General features: G+C 44.1%; 1 protein-coding gene and 1 long non-coding RNA gene across 4 annotated transcripts in view; both read left to right on the top strand.

Annotated features, from left to right (window-relative positions):
- Window positions 1-20,694, top strand: part of LOC111264239 (uncharacterized) — a 129,152-nt gene that overhangs the window by 43,225 nt on the left and 65,233 nt on the right. For 2 of the 3 annotated variants that reach the window (XM_022839945.2, XM_086970005.1), the window contains one exon: window positions 10,947-10,987. The exons of the other annotated variant lie outside the window; for it this stretch is intronic. In XM_022839945.2, coding sequence (XP_022695680.1) covers window positions 10,947-10,972 — 26 coding nt within the window. In that variant the 3' untranslated portion in view covers window positions 10,973-10,987. Of the gene's footprint in view, window positions 1-10,946; window positions 10,988-20,694 lie in introns of those variants that run through there. 3 annotated transcript variants of the gene reach the window in all.
- LOC111264264 (uncharacterized) lies at window positions 5,046-7,019 on the top strand. The gene is made up of 2 exons (XR_002682783.2): window positions 5,046-5,548; window positions 5,873-7,019. It is a non-coding gene; the product is annotated as an uncharacterized LOC111264264 (long non-coding RNA).

Here is a 20,694-nt window from a genome sequence, read left to right as displayed (position 1 = left end):
GGACGTTGGCGTTTTTGTATCAGACGAAGAAAAGCTATTAGCTAGAAATAGCTTGGTCGCAATCGCGAAGGGTTTTCCCGGCAAACCCAGTGCATTAGCCCGTCGGTAGCTCGTTATCGCAACACAAACGAAGGCCTAAGACGAATACATTAGCAAGAACTCTAAAAAAATATACCTCTTTTTCCATGCTTCATTGGTGTCGATTTTGTTACGACTACTATTTTTCGAGTGGGATTTATAGTTTACTTAAGACCGAGGTGCTGATCAGAAGTGCAATAAACTTCACTCAGCCACCACAGCCGAGAGGTGCGTTTCGTCTTTTGATTTATTATAGTCATCATGCGGTAACGATTTAAATGTGTTTACGACTCGTATGAAAAAAGCTAGGTATCGTAGTAAAGTTCCTTTTGACTAAAAGCAATTCACCATGCAGACGTCACGGTGCACAGCCAACGAAGGCACAAGCATCGATCTTAGAGAAGCTGAAGAAGTAACGATACTACAAAAACAATTCATGGCGAAACTTTGTTAGCTTAATTAGTAAAGCAGCCATATCATTGAACTTAGAAAAAAAAGGCCATCTTTTGCTACGATCCTTTGATTCAAAGCCCTTTATCATAAATTTGCAAATGATGTAATTAGCTTTGATCCCTTTCACTTGTCTGTGTATCCGTGGCACTTCCTTCGCTATTAGGAACACCATTGCTATTTGCTAGCTTTACAGGCTATGGGGAAGGTTATCAGAGACTAACTACAACTTGGGGCTTCAAAGGAGCCACTTTGAGCAATTTATTATCTGTGTTTTGATAGCAGTTTATATATACTGTAGAAACAAGTGAAAGAATCTATACAGAGTCACCTCGGAGGCGAGGACAACGAAGTTTTTGTTCTATGACGCACAATTAACGCGTTCAACAGAATTACACAACTGTTTGAATGCTTTGTACGTGCCAAAATATAGAATCCGACTTAGTTACATTAAATTTTATGTTGTCAGTTGCAACGGTTGTCCGTGATATAATGGAGAGGGTTGCTGAGGACCAAGGATTACATCGACCATTTTTATGGAGAACACACATAACGAGGTCTAAAGGTGAGACGATGGTAGTCACTTCTCTGAGCCATTGTCTGCGCTAGGCAATCTGCCAATCCTTCATCAACGCTACCCTCGCCGTAACAGGCGGTCATCGTCGGACTTCTTCGACCCGTGAAATGACCATATCCAGGGGTCTTTTTATAGTTGGCTCTATGAACTTCTTTTGATTCTGATCGCTACTGAAATCAAGGATTCCTGAGGTAAGTGGATTCGTAACTTTCTCTCCAAATGTGTCTTTCAAGTCGTAAAGGTCGGTTCGTTGGCGACTTGTTATAGAATGGCCGGTGGCAAGCTCGCTATCTGGCATCGATCGTAGATGGAAGAGCACAGCAGACCGCGTCGTGACTTTCATATCGGCACGGATATTATGGCATGGTCGTCAAGGGAAACGGCGCTCTAAGAAGAGATTATTGTCAAAACCTACTAGAGTATGTGGGGAAAAAAGCGAAGCATTGCGTATTAGCGCTTCAGGAGTCGCATCCGAAATGCCCAGCAGGTCTCATGTAGCTACGGGTGCTGTTGCACTCAAGTACCGATTAAGAGGGACTCCATGCGGAGAAGATGACGGCCGAGGGACAAAGAGCCGCGTAACACCTATATTAGGACAAAATCATTTGACTTGAAACGAATCCGAATGGGATAGCTATCGTTGCTTGCAATACCCTTATCCTATTGCCTTATCGTTTGGCCGCAAAACTGCAGGTTTAGGAGAGCTTTAGGATCCGAGTACTCGGCGACCCTCTATTGGTTAGCATCGCTGTTTTAAGCACGTACTTTTGGCGTTGGCTGTCGGCTCAGTTGCACTAGTACAGCGACAATAGCATCACGACTCGCAGCCGTTGGGAGCTGCTATTTCCATCGTAGCCGATCTAGCAATGATCGTGACCGTGGAAGCGCATCGAAGTCGCTACTCGGTTCGCTCCTTCTAATAAAAACGTTAAGTTGATTTACGAGTAACTCCCTCTGCTGGTTCTGATGCTTCTGGCCCAACACCAAAGCTAGAGGAAATCACTACGGCAATCTATGCACGCGACCGTGTAGGCTCTCGGGTGTGGTTTATACCCAGACATCTCTCTATTTTTTTCCTCTTTGTTGGGCGTGTTCCGCCACAACCCGTAAATGCCTCCGTTCTCAGTTCCTCCGTGTCTAACCTCATTGCCATTCCTATACCCCATTGCGCCTCGTCTACTGCGAAAACTGCTACGACCGACAAAGCTAATCCCCAAGTGACTGCCAACCAACCAAACGTTGTTCGTGTAAACTCACTTTTTTTCACAAGGTTTTGCTACTAGCTAGCTTCCAGTCTTACAGTCGTTCAGCTTCGAGCTTCCTCGCCGTTCTTCCGCTTCCTATTCGTCATCTGAGTATCCGACCTCGATCACTTCGGAAAGTCCGTCCGTCGGTCTCTTTTCTCCACTTAGATGTCTTTTCAATGCGCCACTCACATCAACCGTGCTTTTCTGCCCGTTTCGTCCTTTGACTCGTTCTTCCTGCCTGCATTCCACCTTGAACCTCGCGGCCCTGCTTGCGTCGGACGTCTCCTCACTCTCCACATGGATTTTACAGCCACCATATTTTTTTTTGTTGATTTCATAGGCTAGTTTCACCTTTGCGTATTTTCCAATGTCTTCCCCAAGCCTCACTTTTTCTATTGCGTCCCTATTTTCGACTGGTCTCGACTTAGCCACGCTTTTCAACCTCGCTATGCAGCCTCCACTCAAGAACTCCACAACACTCGCCACCCCTGCACCCACGCTCTATGCCCATTTCACTACCCGCTAGCGGCTCTTCGTAGTTGTAACACGCCGAGGTCGTCCGTCTTCGTGAAGGACAGACAACGGCTTCAACCGTCCGAAGGCAAGCGAAACGGGGGCGGCACTCAGGCAGTGAGAACTAGCACCTCAGTGCCCCTTAGCAACAACGCTTCAAGCAGCAGCCCCCAAACCAGCATCAGACCCAGCAGCCGCACTAGCCTACCCAAGCCTATCCACACAGTTGCACTATAAAACGACGACTAGGGGGTTAGGCATACGTTCACTGTTACATTTTTACTGCAGAGCAAATACGTGCCACAAGGATAATCGAAATTTAAACTGATACTTTTCCCCAGCCACCAACGAGAACGAAGAGCGAAAGAACGAGGGAAGACAGATGAAAAAATCGGAAAGCGAACGAAATGGTCAGAGTGTGTGTGTGTGTGCCTGTTTGTCCGACAGTCCGAGATAGAAAGAGAGAAAGAGGAGGGGGGGGGGCACGCGTGCGAAAAACAGATAGAAGAAAGCCAAAAAAGAAATAGCAAAAAAAGAAAATGGTAAAGAGAATAACAGCATCAGCAGAAGAAATGGATCGGCCATGTCGTCCTTGCTAGACGCCCTTCTGACGAGGCTATGTAGAAGTACGACCAGCGTTATGACCCGAGCATTTTCCCAATCTGGCTTTACTTGCATCTTTAGGCAAAGAAGTGCTAACATTTCGCTCCCTCATCTCGTTCGAATTAGAAGGGACCTTCGTTATGTTCTGACTTTGCTATGGTTATGCGCGTCAATCACCTATTGCAACTCTAGCTCATCATTGTATCGTATTCTTAAGTGAAAAAAGCGCGATTAAATTTAATTCAGGGATAACTTTTAGCTATAAACGTTGTCATCGGTGCAAATAACGCTGAGAGAGCACCTAGAGTATCTTGGTAGGTAGTTTACTAGTCAAACCTGCCAATAGGGAGTCTTTTGAAATTAATGATTTTACCAATACGTATACGGAGTCACAGTAAAAAGCTGTACACAACAGTACAGCGGATACGAAAAAATAGCACGCTCGCCGTTTTTAAATCACTCGCTATAACGTGTTGGAAATAAAATTAGTCGCTTTTATCTGCGTATTAAGTCTCCTTTATAAGCAGTCAAAAAAACCCGCAGAAAATCGAGCTACAATCGCAGCAAGACTACACCCTTAACGGCACGGTAAACTGTAATGACCTCGTATTCGGACCTTATATAGAACGCTCGAACTGTCAAGGAAACTTGAAATTTCCCTAAGATTTGCGCAAATTAGAAAAAAATACCGGATGGGTAAGCTAACGTGGCTGATGTGCGTACGTGTATTATCGAGAAAAGACGATCTTCGGCAAGACAGCATTAGCTTAGCATGGGTGCTTCAATACCATCATCCTGATTTGCGCATAGTTCGGAAAAAAGCGCCAGCGACAACATCACTTTTGCTCCGAGCGCCATTTCAGCGGAGCGAGTGCAGCCGTACAAAAATCAATGGCCGAAGCCGGCCAAGTCTGAGGAATCAGGGCATCGCTCGTGGACTTCGGTCGAACAGAGGCGAATCGCGTCGCGAATATCTGCCAATAGTTCCAATTATTGGGAATTACGAAAGCGAGCAGCCAGGCAGGCAAGCAGACAGGGAATTATTAATAGTTTTAGCGGGAGTAGCAGAAAGAATACGAACCTTATCACCCATCTATCCCTCTATATGTAGTCTGCATATACGTTATCAAGCTAAATAGGTTTGAAAAAAAAACAATAATTAGATGCACGAAATGTGTGCGTCGATAGTGTTACATCAACGCCATTTTTTTTTTCGCCGATGCTCGCGTCTTATTTTGTAGACAGGACGAAAACGGGGAATGAATAGCTGCTTGGCCTGCCTTTGAAAATCTGACCTAGTTCCAATTTTCAATTCCGTAATCATTCTACAGTTGATACAAATCTGCGACCGGGGCTCGACACAATTTGTAGTACGCTTTTTCCCTCAATCTACAGAATGCGAATATAAATAGTGGTTTTAAACGTATGTCAGGTAAACGCAAGCAAGCAAAGCATGTTGGAGAAATCAGGACGGCGTCAGGGAAAGCAGAGCTGAAAACCGATAGAGTAAATTGTCCTCGCTCGCTTTAAAAAAAATTTAAATGGTGATCCACTTATTTGAGCATCGGAACCTATCACTAACATGGCCATTTCGTGAACAAACCACGACGGCGGCACTGAATTCTATGTATATTTATCTCTGTTAACATGCTCCGTAGATATTTTTCTACGCATGAGGCGACCTAGGCTAAGCCGATCGATATGTTTGGCGCACGTAGCGAAATTGTGCCTGCTTCCGAGTGACAATATCTCTGACAGAGCCACTTTTGATCGCAGTGCTAACAGCTGATCAGCTGCAACAGGTAAAAAAACAGCTTGTTTACCTAATTTCGAAACCTTTTCCTCAAACGAACTTCAAGCGCGCTTTTGATAGGAACCATAATGATAGACACATAAAAATATTTCACTACTTACAAAGTATCTAATCGTGATTTAGATTATAGCTTCGATTTCCGGATGGTGCTGAAGTCCAACAAACGAAATACTAGTCGGAACAAAAGGATTGACCTCATGTCACCAGTTTATGCCAGAATATTACGCTAACAAAACTGGACCAACTCTATGAGCTTAAAAGATAGAAGTATGTATTCTTTGTCTTTTCAGCTACTTTTCCTGTCCTCTCAGACATTGAAACTGTTTACCAATAATACCTTTTATTTACACCAGTCAACTGTTAATCAGAATCAATTCTCTTCTCAAAGATGCTTTTTGCTCTGTAGTGCCTTTTCTTTCCCGTTAGGGTCCTAACCGTTTAAGAATCACTGAATGGAAATGTATCACAGTCCACCGGTATAGAAGCAACGCCTTTGCCCCCTACCTACATCCTTCCCCACCCGCCCGCAGGCTCCGTGCGGCTTTTTCACCGTTCCTAATCTTCGGATCACTGTACCACTTTTTTTTGCAGATGTCTGAATGTCTGAGAGGCAGCAGCTGCGACGGGGGTAGCATCAACAAGAGTCTTTTTTATACTCATCTGTATTCTGGTCTTTACCGTTATCCTTCGACCACTTACAATTCGAATGTCTCACATTGATATTGTTTTTACTGTGTACAAACGTATTTTCAAGCTACACGTATAGCTATATATTCAGATAACGATAGTGGAATAATGATTGTTTTTGCTTTGCTTGAAAGTATCGGCCACCTACGTATAGTTTTTGGCGTTCGTGAAAATCTATAGTCTATTCAATTTAGGAAAAAAAAACATGCAGCAAAAGACACCTTTTTTCCGTGTACCGTCATTTGGTTGGATTGTAGTTAATCTGCAAATATGTCTCTATGACTATACGGTGTTTAACACGTAATAAGACAAAATACTCAACGTGAGAATTGGCGAAGCGGACTAGTGTCTAATGCAAGAGAGCAAACAATCGTACGAAGTAGGACTTAAGCGGCTGAGAGAAATGTTGTGAGCATCCTGCGCGACGCGCCTCTTTTACTCCTTTACAGATATAATAGATACATTGGTCCTCAAGATGAGCGGCGACTATCGCCAGTAAAAGTTGCGAAGTGAATTCTCGCTAATGGACGTTTTCGTTTTAAAGTTGCGCCGAAGGTTAGAAAAAAAAAAAACGTTGTTTTATGAGGGTAGCCACATTCAGCAGGTTATAGGGTCGATTTTCTGTTCTCGCGTAAAAGTTTCCAATATTCAATTTTTTAATTGAACTTCATTTAAAACATCTGACTCACCCTAATGTGGTGAAAGCCTAATGTGAGTATCGTTACACGTACATTGCTTACGATGAATGCACCTACCACTATTGTTTCCCTACCAACCTAACACATCGATACCCATAATTTGCTTTTTATACCCCGAGTAGTTTCAATTTAAGTCCCATCGATTTGAATCGTAAAATGAATAGTAATAAATAGATCACTGTCTATCTATCTCGGATACTACACTCTCGGTTATGATACTTCTCAGGTTCCTCATAGGGAGCGTACATTTCCGACAGTACTATATATAATTATCAACGTTGCCCTTCAACTCAAGCTTGCGTATCAGGTCATTATAATAAACGGTATCATTGAATAGCTGCTGGTCTCATTGAGTTGAATTGTTCTTGTGGGTCTTGCTTTTTTAGCACTCTATGCGTAGAAGAGAGTTATCATAAGTGGTTCCGTTCCGGGGATGAGATTGAACTCGACGCGATCCTTGTCGTGTATCGTGTGCCCTCATGTTTCCATTGTTGAGGTAGATAGCCGACCATCCGAATGTCACAAGTGCTATCACCACTGATTTGCCCGTTTCTCTTCGCGGGCTGAATCTCCCCGTTGACCGAAACATGCTGGACGTCTGAGTCGCTCTTCATCATACTCTCGCTATATAGCGACGTTGCTCGAGCGTTGGCTGCCACTACTGTATCGCTAGCAGTAGCAAAAGTCGCAGCAATAGTATACAAACCATATTGCTGTTGTTGGTAGGGGCATTCATTGCATGTACGTATAGGTCAATGTTGAAGCGGAACTGGGGGGGGGGGGGGAGGGGTGAGGGAACAGATGGATCTAACTGTGTGGAGCTGTAGAATATGCTTTCAGTCCGGCCATTTCTGCAATGTTATACACTATATCGTGTGTCGTCGACACTGCTTACCGGTCAAAAGAGAGGTCACTTAATAGAAGCAAAACGTGCATATAGAACAGGGAGACTTGCACGTAGTGGAACATACATCTCTGAACTATAACAAGTCGCCTAGTTCAACGATAGACTAGTTTAGGTTCTGCGTCCGATGAGTTCGTGGGCTAATCATCGTTAGCAATGAACGAACTAGCTTTGCGTAGATCTCAAGCACAACTGCAACGGTTAAACCATATACGCCACACCCTTTTGCATAGGAAAGACCATAGGCATTGTGATATTTGAATTAAGCTGCTGACGGCTGTTCGTAAGCTTCGCTCGTGAAGCAACGTCGAGCGCAATGATCGCGGACGTTTTAATCGACAAGAAGAACGCACAAAACGATGCCTAAAACGAATCGTCACTGCAGATCACTTACACGATCGTGACGAAACTGATTTAGTTCGTTATGTGTCTAGGGACGGTCGCATTGTGTGTACAGTCGCAATTGGGAAAATCGAAAAGTTTGTATCGTTTATATCAGAACGTACTTTTAAAGTTGCCTACGTTTCATGAATAATTTGAGAACCCTACCTATCTGCTAATCCGTCGGCTTCACGATCCGAGATCCAATACTAGTTTGGGTCATGATAAGAGAAATCATAATCATATAGTAAGCAAGTTTGCAGTGCACGGATTTCGTTATCTGGTTTACGGACTACAGGCGCACGATAAGCAAAATGGAAAATGTATCCTTGATTGTAAAAATGACGCGATCTCGATGTTACTCTGAATAGCGCAGTTATCTCAGATCAGTGAATCAGCTCGATAGACTAAATATCTATTGGAATAAGGCCTTTAACTATGCGTCGATATATTTATTACCGGTTTTATCATGTATATATATATATATATATGAACTGTGAAAAGAAATGTACTTAATTTATCTTTTTTTACTAAGCATAACTTCCACACCAAGTAGACTACATCAGCAACTCTAATAAACCGTAATTTTGTTCTGAATCTCGCTGAAACTAACTAACTAACTAACTCCAGTTACGTAGGTCAACTGGTCTGGTCCGTATCGCTAATTGTCAACTGGCACGCAATCCAACGTGCCACAGCATACCGTTTTGCGTACTCGCGCCCAGCGTCACTATAATGCTTGTTGCACTTGCACGTTACGTGTATGTACGTGTTATTATAAAAGTATAAGAAGAAACCTATTTTTTTGTGGGTTTCTCATAAATGGGCTACGGTCCATGCCGTACGTTTGCAATGATAGCTCTGCAACTTTAAGGTAGGGTCTCGTTGGCCTTATCCAGCCCGGCAAGCTATCCGAAAGATGTACTTTGAACGACGTTATTTTATCCCGCTGAATTGTCTTCATTCGACGTGGTGACAAAACGAGGAGACTACAGTTAGATTGTGGCAGGCGAACGGCAAATCAGCTTCACTGTTACTGTAGTTATGTTTGTGCTAGTCCTATTGCTGGGATATTCGTATACTGCGTTGCTGTTTCACTATTTCCTTGTGTCACCATGACAATATACATCTGTACAGTTTGCGTCAACGTAGGGGTAGCATTTAGGGAAATTTCGTATTGCGAAACTCTCTACGATTATTTTAGTCTATTACCGAAACCTTAACCTGTATCTTGCGTGCACGCTGGATAGTTGAGACAATCTTCCTGATGAACTATAATAACCCAGCGGCATTCCCATAGTGAGAGACTTTTATCTGTGTCTAAATAAACGCCATTGATGAGACAGTGACTCCTTCAATGTACAGCACGGCTGGTGGATTCAATACATCTTGGATATATTCGTTATGTTCCAGTGATAACGCAGTATGTACCATGTTTGTCCGCTAAATTTAGGGATACGTGGCGGTCTAAATTTGAATCCGGGTGTAGGCACACTTCGTTTCGTGTTGGGAGCCAGTCGTCTAAAGTAACGCCGACTTAGCTACCGGACGTAATGAGCGAAAGAATGAAAATATTCGTTCAACACGTTTCTGCGCTTCTCCCGATGACTGCTACGTATTTTTACCATTGCGCTAGTTTTCCTTTACATTTTTGCATTGTCTCTGTACAAGCAGGTAACATTGGTAGACTGAGTGGCCTTAATTTTTATATACAGAGCAACATGGTCACTTTGTACAGGCTTATAGATGATTCTTAGCTCTATTCCGTATTAGCCACTAGCATGGCTGTTATCGTTAACATTGTTGATACTCGGCACGTACTTTTCGCTGCTGCCATCGCGGCCATTACGGCAGCATTTGGATCTTGCCCATTCATTTTTCCGCGTATCTTGTTTTCTAAGTCGTGCAAGCCATGTAGACAAGTCAGAATGCGCGAGAATCGTTAGTACGCTGCAAAGGATAGCGGCGGTGACTACTTAGCAACGTAGCGCAAACTCTCGTAGACAGCCGTTAAGCAGGCGGTTGGTAGCGGCAGCAGTGGGTTATGATAATTTCCCCTTTTATTACGCTGCGTCGTCGTTGAAAGTGAACGGCCTGCTACGTCTTCTGACAGGTTCCCTCCCAGTTTCTGCCAGCACCAGCAGCCGCTTTATAACGGTCGGGCACATACTGCCCAAACTCGGTACAATCTCTGGTCTAACTGTCACCCCGACCTTCTGTAGACATTTGGGTGTCTTTCTCAGTCATTTGCTCGCTTTCTCAATGTTCACTCTTATACAAAACGCGTCTATTTCGCTGTATCCTAGCTGTTTCCTCGCTCCGCCCCCCTCCTCCCTTTCTCTGGCTCTTCTGTATTTCTGTCTAACGTCCCCTTTACCCCCCTTTTCCTGCTTCCGCCCGGCGTGGAGTATCTGAACGGTGTTCGTGTAGCCGGCGAACGACGACAGAGACGCCGCTCTGCCTCACTACCTGCTACCACACTTGCACACAGACCTGTGTCAGAGGAACCTAGGCCCAGGAAGCCGCCTGCTGCTACTGCTGCTGCTGCCTAAGGCCTGATGGCTTGCTTGCCTAGATCTCTTTGCTGGCACAGACAGTTCGCTCAACTCTGTACGATGTATGCTGTAGGCTACGGCTATAGTGGTTGTGGGCTGCAGGCTACACCGCTGCGCTGATAGGGGTTAAACTTTTCCTGAATAACAACTGGCTTAAACTCCACCTGCTCGTCGTGGCGTGTTTGGAATTCTATCGCCCTGCTGAGCAGCCAACCAGTCAACCCACCAACCCATTGACCGACCGGCTTGTTTTAAAGTAAGCTCACTCATTCCTGCCGCACCCCACCCCCATCCTCCGCATCCCTTCCTGTGGTATAACAGCCCCTATCCGTCCATTCTACAGCTGCTGCCGTCGTGTTCGTCATCGTCCAAGTTGTTTAACCGTACAGCCCTTTCCTCTTTACTCAAACCCGGCAATCTTTTCGGCTCGTCCCATCCAGGTCTTTTCTCACTGCTCATGCTGTAGAGTTAGTACCCGGCCGTTTCTGCCTCGTTCCTAGTCAAAGTACCGACCCGGCGAAGCTGACCTGCAAACCCAACCTGCCCGTCGGCTACGAATCACCACTGCCAACACCGTTGTGCGTCGCCACTGTCGCGTCGTTCTTCGTTGGCAGCAGCGGCGCCAAAACGCTGCATAATTTATCTATATTAGGCTTAGTTTGGCTGAAGGAGAATAGAAGTCCAGCGCGAACGACGCTGCACTGCACGAGACAGGGGATGTCGACAAAGGACGACGGCGACTGCGGCCGCAGCGTTAATGGCGGTTGCAGAAGATGACTGGAGCAGAAACCCGTCGCCAGTTCACTTTTCGTCGGATTGATAGATAGGGGGTTAGTCGCTGGACGACGGCCATGCTGTGTGGTAGAGGACTGGTGTTGGGAAGAGCGGGGAGGTGGCGGGAGCTAAGTTTAGAAGGTGCCACGCTGACGGTATTTGCGTATCCAAACGACGATAAAGGTGTACAGCGAATACTACGGCGAGGACGACTAGCCAATGCAGAAGACAAAAGGGTAACGTATCGACACGACGGCAACAGAATCGATGGCAAGGCGAGCCCGTTTTCCTGACCGCACCTCTGAAGTTGTTTCGGAAGTACTTTAAACAAGGCGACGGGAGTGAGGTCAGAACGGTATTGGTAATAGCAATAGCATTAATAGTAGTATCTTCGGAGACACAATAATTGCATCTTTAATTGGAGCTAGGCGCAATGTATAGCTTCACATTGTAGCCGTGGTAATTGCAGTAGCTTCACCGGACATCAAGTTCGAAACTTGATGGTTAAGGGAAAGGAGATGACGCAAACGTCACGTGGTCGAGCACACGAAGACCTAAGCACGTATATAATGGACACGTGCTACAGGGTTGGCGTGTACTCGCGATAAAAATATTCGGCTAATTTACCCCGGAGAAGAAAAACAGATCTAGCAGAATGCGTTTTCGAAATATATACACGAAAAAATAACCGTGTTAAATTGCGATACGACTATTACTTGTATGCCTGTTTCGCTAAAAGCTAGACAGCGATCTTTCTAATAAATGATCCGTTGAAACTTGAACCTAGATTGAATCTATGATGTCTGATAGGAACTAATGTAATCTCTCTGTTGTCTGATTAAATCTCCAGCGACGTTCGTCCGCCATATTCTTCTATTATGAATAGGTGATACATTTGTTTGCCTCGTTCGTGCTGTTAATGGCATGACGCGACCCATAATTTAGAATTCAGTAAAAACAATGCGTCAAATTCTATATAATAAAGCTTTTAGCCTGAAACGCTAATTGAGTAACAATACGATAGCAACAAGAATATGCTGATTAGAGGAGATAAAATCTGTACGGCACGAGGGAGGTGCATTTACGTTGTTCGAACGTTGACGAAGAGAGAACATACTTTCGCATGAGCGTGATTGCAAGCCTTATGAGGCCTACTTTATAACAAGTCAATATTTTTACAACGGTGTGGTCAATACTTTTAACCTGTTTAATGATAATAATAACAATGGCTACAACCAAATGCTGAGAACGCGAACGTCACCATCAGATCAAGGCAAGATTATTACGCATGATATATGTAGGAAGGGTAAGAGTAACGATTAATGCGGCCTATTTCGATATTTGTTTCTTTTTCTATGTGCAAAATACGCCATTAACATATAAACAAAAACACTTTTTGCAGTGCAATCAACAGTGTTTTGGGGATCTTTAGCAACAGCCCACTCATAAAATTTGCCTGAAAACCACGTTCCGGAGTAATAATAATAGTACTATGAAATATATAAACGTAATGCCATATACATATCTGTATATATCCGCACGGCGACATATTGCGTATAGTTTATTGTCAAACGATCCCTATGCTGATAACCATTATTCCTCACCACTTAATCTTATAGATCGTCGCAGCCATTCTTCACGAAGCTACCAGTTGTGTATGAAGTGGTAGCAAATGGCAAAGTAGTACGAGAGCATAGACTTTAGGATTAAAAATTGTCTTTCTGACTGAATAATTTCCATACGAGCGTGCAGTACAATCCACGCCACTGCTATGGTCTACCTGTTGTAGAAGTTTAATAGGAGGCCAGTCTAATCACATGCGTTCTACTCTTTTAGGACGAGAAGGGCGAAAGCAAGCGCTTGTGGACGCCTTTGCTGTAAAGATTAATTTCCCTTCCTCTGTCACACACTTTGTCTGAACAACTAGTTCAGATTAAGCGCCATCGTCACCGTTGGCTGGTTAAATGTCGCCGCTATCGTCAGCGTCGTCGTGGTATTCTTCATTCGTGAGTTATCTGTTGTTAGGTGGTTTGGTCGCCCATCTAGACAGAGCCGCATGCTTTGCCCCGGAATTGCCGTTAAGACGAGCGTGTCACGAAAGAAGAATCCTACCGTTGCAACACTTCTCGATCAAGCTTTGCGTGAATAGGCAAGACGAGCCGGAAAGCAAAGGCTGCCTGCCTGCCTGGCTAGCTAGCTGGTGAAGAGAGAGACGCACCATCGAGTCAAAGAGTTTTTATTGGAAGAGTTACTCGCTTGCTACTGCTGTTGTACGAACCATTCAACTCTTGCGCATTCAGCTTTGTGCGTCGAGGATCAAACAAGCTGGCAGGCAGACAACAAACGAAGAGACAAGTTGGCAAAATAGACGGTAGTGGGCAAGCATCAAGAGCGGCCACAGGAATCGAAATTGTAAAAAAAACGTCGTTGTAGACGGTGCTAAAGATGCGCCAGCCAGTACGCTATTCTCGGCTAGAATCGAAAGCCGCCGTCGCCAGTCATTCAATATGGAACGAGTTGCCGCCAATGCTACTGCCATCGGCACGTCTTTATTCAATAGTCGTTGCAGTGATCTGCATCTGTGATTTCGTTCCGGGTCTCGCCAGCCAACAAACATGGTTAGATGGCTACTTGCAATCAGCGAACACACTAATCACTGCCTGTGAACTACCTACCCACGCCTCCATAAACCTAGACCAAGGGAGATGGCCCTGGAATGTCCAAGTGTTACCGTCTCGTCATGGTAATGTTTTCGCAATGGCGTCAAATTTGCCCCCGGTTAGATCGATTGAAGGAACATTGATCTCTTGGAAACACGTGCTCACTACTTCTATCGACATCGGACCCGCCTGGGAAAAGCTTAAAATACGTTTTCGGACTAATAATGGACAAGATCTCTACGTCGACGTAAAGCGACGGTTTGTACTAAATGACACTACGCTCGGCAATAGCAACTTCGCCATTCTCGAACTGCAGAACGAAGTAAACTATCCAACATTCCCAAAAGAAATCAAACCTGTATGCATATTGTCCCCGATTATTTTATCGAATAAAACAAATGAACAGCTTGTCGATATGCGGCCAACGTTGAGTGCCTTCGCGAATTCCAACATCAACAACCTCTGTCAGGTGAATGTAAAATTTATTTCTGAAGAACAGTGTCACCAGGAGCTTGAGTCACTTACAGGTACGCGCGTCAATTTATCAACGTTCGTCTGTGACGACAATGACAAGTGTAATGATCTCGTAGGCTCGATCGCCATGGTTCAAGAGAGCGACGATCAGCGCTTTCAATTCGCAGCAATGCTCACTTTCGTCTACAACGAATACGCCACGGGGGCCAGTTATCCATCGCTTTACCAACGTCTCACTACTGAGCACATAACTTGGATCGAGCGTGTCCTTCGTGCTCGTAACTAGATAGAGCTGCTACAGAGAGTCATCAAGGGATTTAGGTTTATTATCGAAGAGGTTTGAATAATCAGAATGTGTCTCATTGAAACTCTATTTCATTGTTTTGAAGAGCATTTGACAAGCAATATTAATAAGGGCATAGGTTAAGTGAGCGAAAAGCAATTAGGGTAGCTTGTTTGGTGTTTTACTCATGACGTTGTTGACGAGGTTGGACAATGATGATGATAGATGAAGTCTCTCTGCAATCAACCTATCTTAGTCTTCGCGACGACAGAAACGACTGGGTCTGCGTACCCCTACAAGTTTTCCGTTGATATGTTCATTATGGCCTAAGAAATAAATAAATATCGTTAATCATCGCTTGCCGTCTTACGACTGGTCCTTCTGCTTCTTGGGTCGCTGTCGCCGCTGTAATGCACTGCGCTGGCTAGTAGAGCTAGTCTATCTCACCCTTGTCCGTACTAGCCCTATCCTTACACTGCCAGGTACGCAGCCTCTATTGCTGTCAGAGTAGCCTTTTTCCTGTTTATTACCCAGTCGTGATTAGGTTTATCCTGGAACAACGGGCAACGGAGAGAGCAAGCAACAACAGGAGAGGTGGCAAGTCTCGAATAGCTGCTCCTGCTACTATCTGAACTGATATCAGGTGCTAGCTCCACGCTGACGACGAGACGTGTGTGGTAAGCGCCTACTAGCGCTCTCGTTTCTTAGGAGGGAAAACCAAGAAGACACAAGAATGAGAGGACGAAAGAAAATGTCGGGCGGGGGCCAGGGGGTGAAGAGAGAGAGAGAGAGAGAGAGAGAGAAGAGAGAGAGAGAGAGAGAGAGGTGGAACTCAGAGTAAGGAAGGAAGACCTAAGCCGTAGGCCTGGCGACTTTAATCGGGTTGACCTGACCGGCCGTTTCGGGTGCCTGCCTTGCACTACGCAAACCAACCTGCCTCATGTTTTCGGCGTTGCACATGTATGAACCCCGTAGCTTCCTTCCTTTCTATAGTACCCCTGACTAACCCTGCTACCCCTGCGCCCGACCTCCTCCAGCTTACTGTAACTCTATTCGGACTATTCGGACGGGTCAGCAAAGGCGGCGAGCAGGAAGCAACCGCTGTTGCAACTGCTTACTTGCAGCCTGACCGAGCTAGCCGGATACACGACTAACTCGTCGTTCCGCGGAACTACTCCCCGGCTCCCCTAATATCGCCTACTCAGAACGACTAGACCGAACAGAAGCAAAACATGGCAACGAAGACCAGAGGCCTTCTAGCCTAATGTGGGTTATGGAGCAGCCACGTTTCGTCCCAGCCTCCGTTCGCAGACTCTTTAGTTCCCTCCCGTTTTCGGCGTGCCTCTTTCTGCGCCCTAAACTCCCCGTCGCCCGTAAACGAGCTACTTTATTGAGTTTCATTCTCCACCGTAAAAGTAAATCGAAAACAGTGCTGTCGGTAGGCTGGCCAATCGGTCGGTTTCTCCGTTGACTGGAGGACGTTCCGTGGCTCGGCTGTTGCTACTACCCTCAGCTACAAGAAGAAACCAGAAGAGAGGTAACTCTCGTTTGGAGAGCCTGCACCGGGTGAAACAACGTACTCGCATGTTTCCAATATCAGCTAACTAGTTCTGTGTAGCTGCACAAAGCAGTACGGTCCGCCGCACTGTTTTGGCTCGACCTTTGCGGTACTTCGCAAGAAAGGCAGGCTGTGAATACGGCTATTGGCCGAGCGCGTCGTCTGGTTCCACGAGTTTATGATCAGCCGTTCTGTCTGTAGAGCGATTCGTGGCAGAAATTGCGAAACTGAGTTCGAACTTCGTGAGCATGGGAATACTTTGTTCCGCCATGAATAGCAATGCCCGGAACACACAGACAGTAGAGGTCTAAGTGTGATTAAGTAGAAAAAATTAAGATTTAAACAATGATAGGAAACTGTTGCTTGAGCAAAAACTTGTAATGCCAGCGATGCTTTCAGGAGACAGATTAAGGCCAGTGAAAATTCCTCCTCGAGTCCATAACAAGCAAACAATTGTCTAGTTACAACTATGCTTCTTAGTCTATTAGATATTATTCATAATTGCTTTGCTCCTAAGAACATAGCCGCCGATGCCTGCAGTGTAGATAATTCGCAAAGAACAAGCTACCCGTATTTCGTTATGGCAGCAATGCGCCAAATGTACGTACCGTTTCACCTTTAAAAAAACCAATTCCGTAATCGGAACATCCACTCAACTAATGATATTCCTCTTAACACGTATTTTTGTGTATGATTTTGCACAAGTGCACGTATTCAATGCACGCTTTGAGGACATAAAGCAGAGTTGAATTGCGTAACTGCCAGCTTGGTTTTGTCAGTGGTTTTTGATTTCGGCTTTCTAGCAGATGAAACTAGGCCCGAATCGTATTTTGGCTTTTAGCGGAGACGCTGAATAGGCTGGCGTAAAAGCGGCGGAACAAACGTGTGAAGGATGGCATTCACAGATCTAACGGAAAATGCAATCACAAATAGAGCAATTTTAAGTTCACAGTTCCGCAAATCATTTATGCAATTGTCAGTGATCCTTCTTCGTATGAGAACTCATCAACCGAGCGTATGTGCCTTCATCTCTATCAGGTTCCTAGTATTTAAATCGGTTCTTCGTATGTTGACGATCAGAGATAGATTTTTTCCAGCATGTATATACATCTCGCAAATGTATCCGCATCGTCCTAGCTATCCTTCATTGCGATTCTATACTTTATATCGATAAGAGGCCGGATCCCCTAATCGATGTTTTCGTTCACGCTCGTGCTCGTCGCAAACACCGAAGACCATTTAATATGTTTAGAATAAACACGCAATATCACAATATAGCAACCATAAGTACGGCTGAAATCGTCCATTTATAATTACCAGACGAATGTAATGCTATAAGCGAATGTACCATCAGGCATGCTACGCCATTTGACCTAGATGCCCCCTGTCTACGAACATTGTTGAATTATCTCGTGTCGTATCCACAATAGCTGGTGGTCAGAAAAGCCACTGCCATATGTGCTTAGCAGTCGCAGCCCTCTCTAACTTGGCTAGACTAACGGTGTGCTAGGTGACAGAGTGGTTTGACGAATAGAGCTGAAGTTCCTAATCTATTTACAGGCGTTGACTCGTCCAGAGAATCAAGCCCAGTATTTGTTCCTGCTTTGGCAAAGCATTTTCACCGTATGTGTAATTAAATAAAGTATTTTTCTTATTTTCCCAGTACTCAGATTTGGTTTGAAGCAGTGGCGTACAAATCAGAGGACTTGAGATGCGTACGTTGCTATGGTACTTCCACTGCAATGCAGTTTTTGTCTGATACTTTTATGCATATTTTCCTGACGATAATTTTCTCATATTTTTCTTAGATTTTCTTGCGTAATCATTCCGTTCCCCGTACTTCCGTTCGCCTTTCATTGCCGTTTTGACTATCGCATTATATACCGTTGTGTCGTATAAAGTATTGATAGCATTTCTTTCGGAAAATGTCTGTTTTCACAGTTTCGAAGGCCATAATTGTAGCAGACAAATAACATATGCATGGTTGTCGTATTCGGTAGAGCAGTTCAATCCCACTCTATTTAGGGTACGAAACTATTCTTCTAGGGTACGAAAATCTTCTAACGTCTTTGATGAAAATTGTCTCCAAAAAAAACAGTCTCTCTCTCTCCTTCGATGCCGTCCTTTTGTTGATATTTCATCATCTTTTCTTTTACTTCAAAAATATCTTTAGATGATTTGGATGAATAATTATCTGAATGTAAGTCGCCAGTGCACACATACAAGTAGACAATCGCACGTTTGGTGCGATATTTGTCTTTCATAAAAGGTTGCCCCTCTTTTCGGTTTTAATAATAGAAAAAATAGTTATTTTCGCTAAAATCAAGAAACTGTCAAGGCATCTCGGTGTGGTCGTGACGCGTATAGCTATATGGATGAGAACTAAAGTAATTTGGTTGGTTCAAAGCGGTCTTTTCAAGCTAAAGCCCAATGTTTCTTACCACAACAAAATAGGTACCACGATACGATAATAATTTTTGGTTCTTAACATGTATCTAAAGCTTTCTTTGAAATCACGTTTAGAAAAATATATTCCGAAGGCTTGTATAATCAGAACTGACCTGCTGCACGGGATGCTCCTGCTAGTCCTAGGACAAGCGTAGGTCTCTTCGTCGCACGCTCGCTTGAGTTGGATGAGATCAGAGCGTATCTTCTGAACAAGCGAGTACTGCATATCAAATAATTCCACTATCCACTGATGTCAGCTTCGCGAACAAGTAGGCGGTCACAAGGGGGCTTTCATCAAGCGAACCATTTCTGTCTACTAAAATTCAATCATTAAGTCCACGAAGACCTATTACAAATATGACTAGTTCTGCTAATCCTAAGCTCATCTGCCAGACTACTCATCTACTTTTCTGGAAGTAGTTGAAATCCTTTCGTCATCTTCATAAGCGTATATAATGCTCGATAGCGACAGGTTCCATCAGCGATCGGACGACCGGTGGGGAATAGCCATCTGTTAATGCTACCAGGGTATGTATCATCCAGGAGCTCATTTATGACTAATTAAAAATCTTCAAGGTTACATCGGAGGCTTGATCGTGAAGAGACAAAGCTATAGTGCGTTTGCCAATTTGCTGTAACGAATGTGAACGATGCCGGGCGTTTCCGCAAACGCCAAAACGATACACGATTTTCGGCCAACGAACTTGTCCTTCCGAAAGCGATTTGACAAACAAAGATTCATTCAAGAATCAAATCAAGTACCTTATAATGAGGCCAGGTATTAAACTGAGTTTCCATCACCCCTCGGACTAGTTGCGTCTGGAACGGCGTGCAAGGCTGATATCAGTCCCAAACACTTTCACAAAGCAACGCGACAAGTTCTTTCTTTAATTATTCGTCTATGTGCTTTGATTTATATAGCGAATCAAATCTGGTGGTGCGTCGTGATGACTGAGCTGTTTTCGGTTTAAGTAAACAGTGCACTATCTACTGTTGTTATATATGTGTTATAAGTATAGTTTACCACCTAGCTTCAAGACACCGTGGGTAATTTGTGGGAAATAATTAATAGATTTTTTCGAATACTGTCCTAGTGTGGTTGTTCCCCTATCTTTGTGTCCAATAAGGCATTGCCCCCGAAATTTAGTTATAAAAATATGCTACAGCGTTTTAATAGATAATATAATAGTTGAACTAAACACGCACACATAGCATAGCGACCACAGCAACGGTTATCTGGGAAACATGTCCCCGTAATATAACATGACTACCTGCTATGTGAACCCAGACATATATGTGTTGAAATTGATGGATTCACACAAAAATATCCTGGCTCGGGGCATAGGCCATCTAAAAGAACAAACAATACTCCCATTGAAATTAGTGATTATATCTGTACAGTACGCATAGATAAAACACACAGGTCTATGAAATCCACTCTAACATGATTCAGCATTTGGTGGACTTGAAGCTACCCAAATCTATAAGGAATACGCATGCCTTTAACTGCATGTTATTTTATGGTTTTCCCTTTAAGGGAATGGAAAACCCTTATTGGTTTTATAACTTGAAAGACGGACTTTCCATCCAGGTAATTTACTTGATTAGCAGTATAAGTTTGCCTACATAATGAAGCTCAATGCACGTCTAGTATGTACTTACCATTTTGTTGCTGACCAGTTGTTTTCCACCACGATGCTTCACAAGCGTCTGCTAATGGTAAAGTACTATACTTTTTTGTATGGATGCTTTTTATTGCTCTTCATCTGAATAGCGTTTTGCATACAAACGAGCAATCACAACGTCTAAGTTCCATGTATTCTATTAATATCTATTCGCGACTAACATACTCGAAATATACTTAACAGTTTTTTTTTTTCTCTTCGTTAGGCCAACGTAGATAAGCGTAATAACGGTTCCGTTCACTCACTGGCAATATGAACGTGCGCATAGTTTTACGTGCAGTCCATTCCATCCATAATCCACATATA

Source organism: Varroa jacobsoni, unplaced genomic scaffold (genome assembly GCF_002532875.2).
Source record: "Varroa jacobsoni isolate VJ856 unplaced genomic scaffold, vjacob_1.0 scaffold_92, whole genome shotgun sequence".
NCBI lineage: Eukaryota > Metazoa > Arthropoda > Arachnida > Mesostigmata > Varroidae > Varroa > Varroa jacobsoni.
This window is presented reverse-complemented; position numbering and strand designations above follow the sequence as displayed.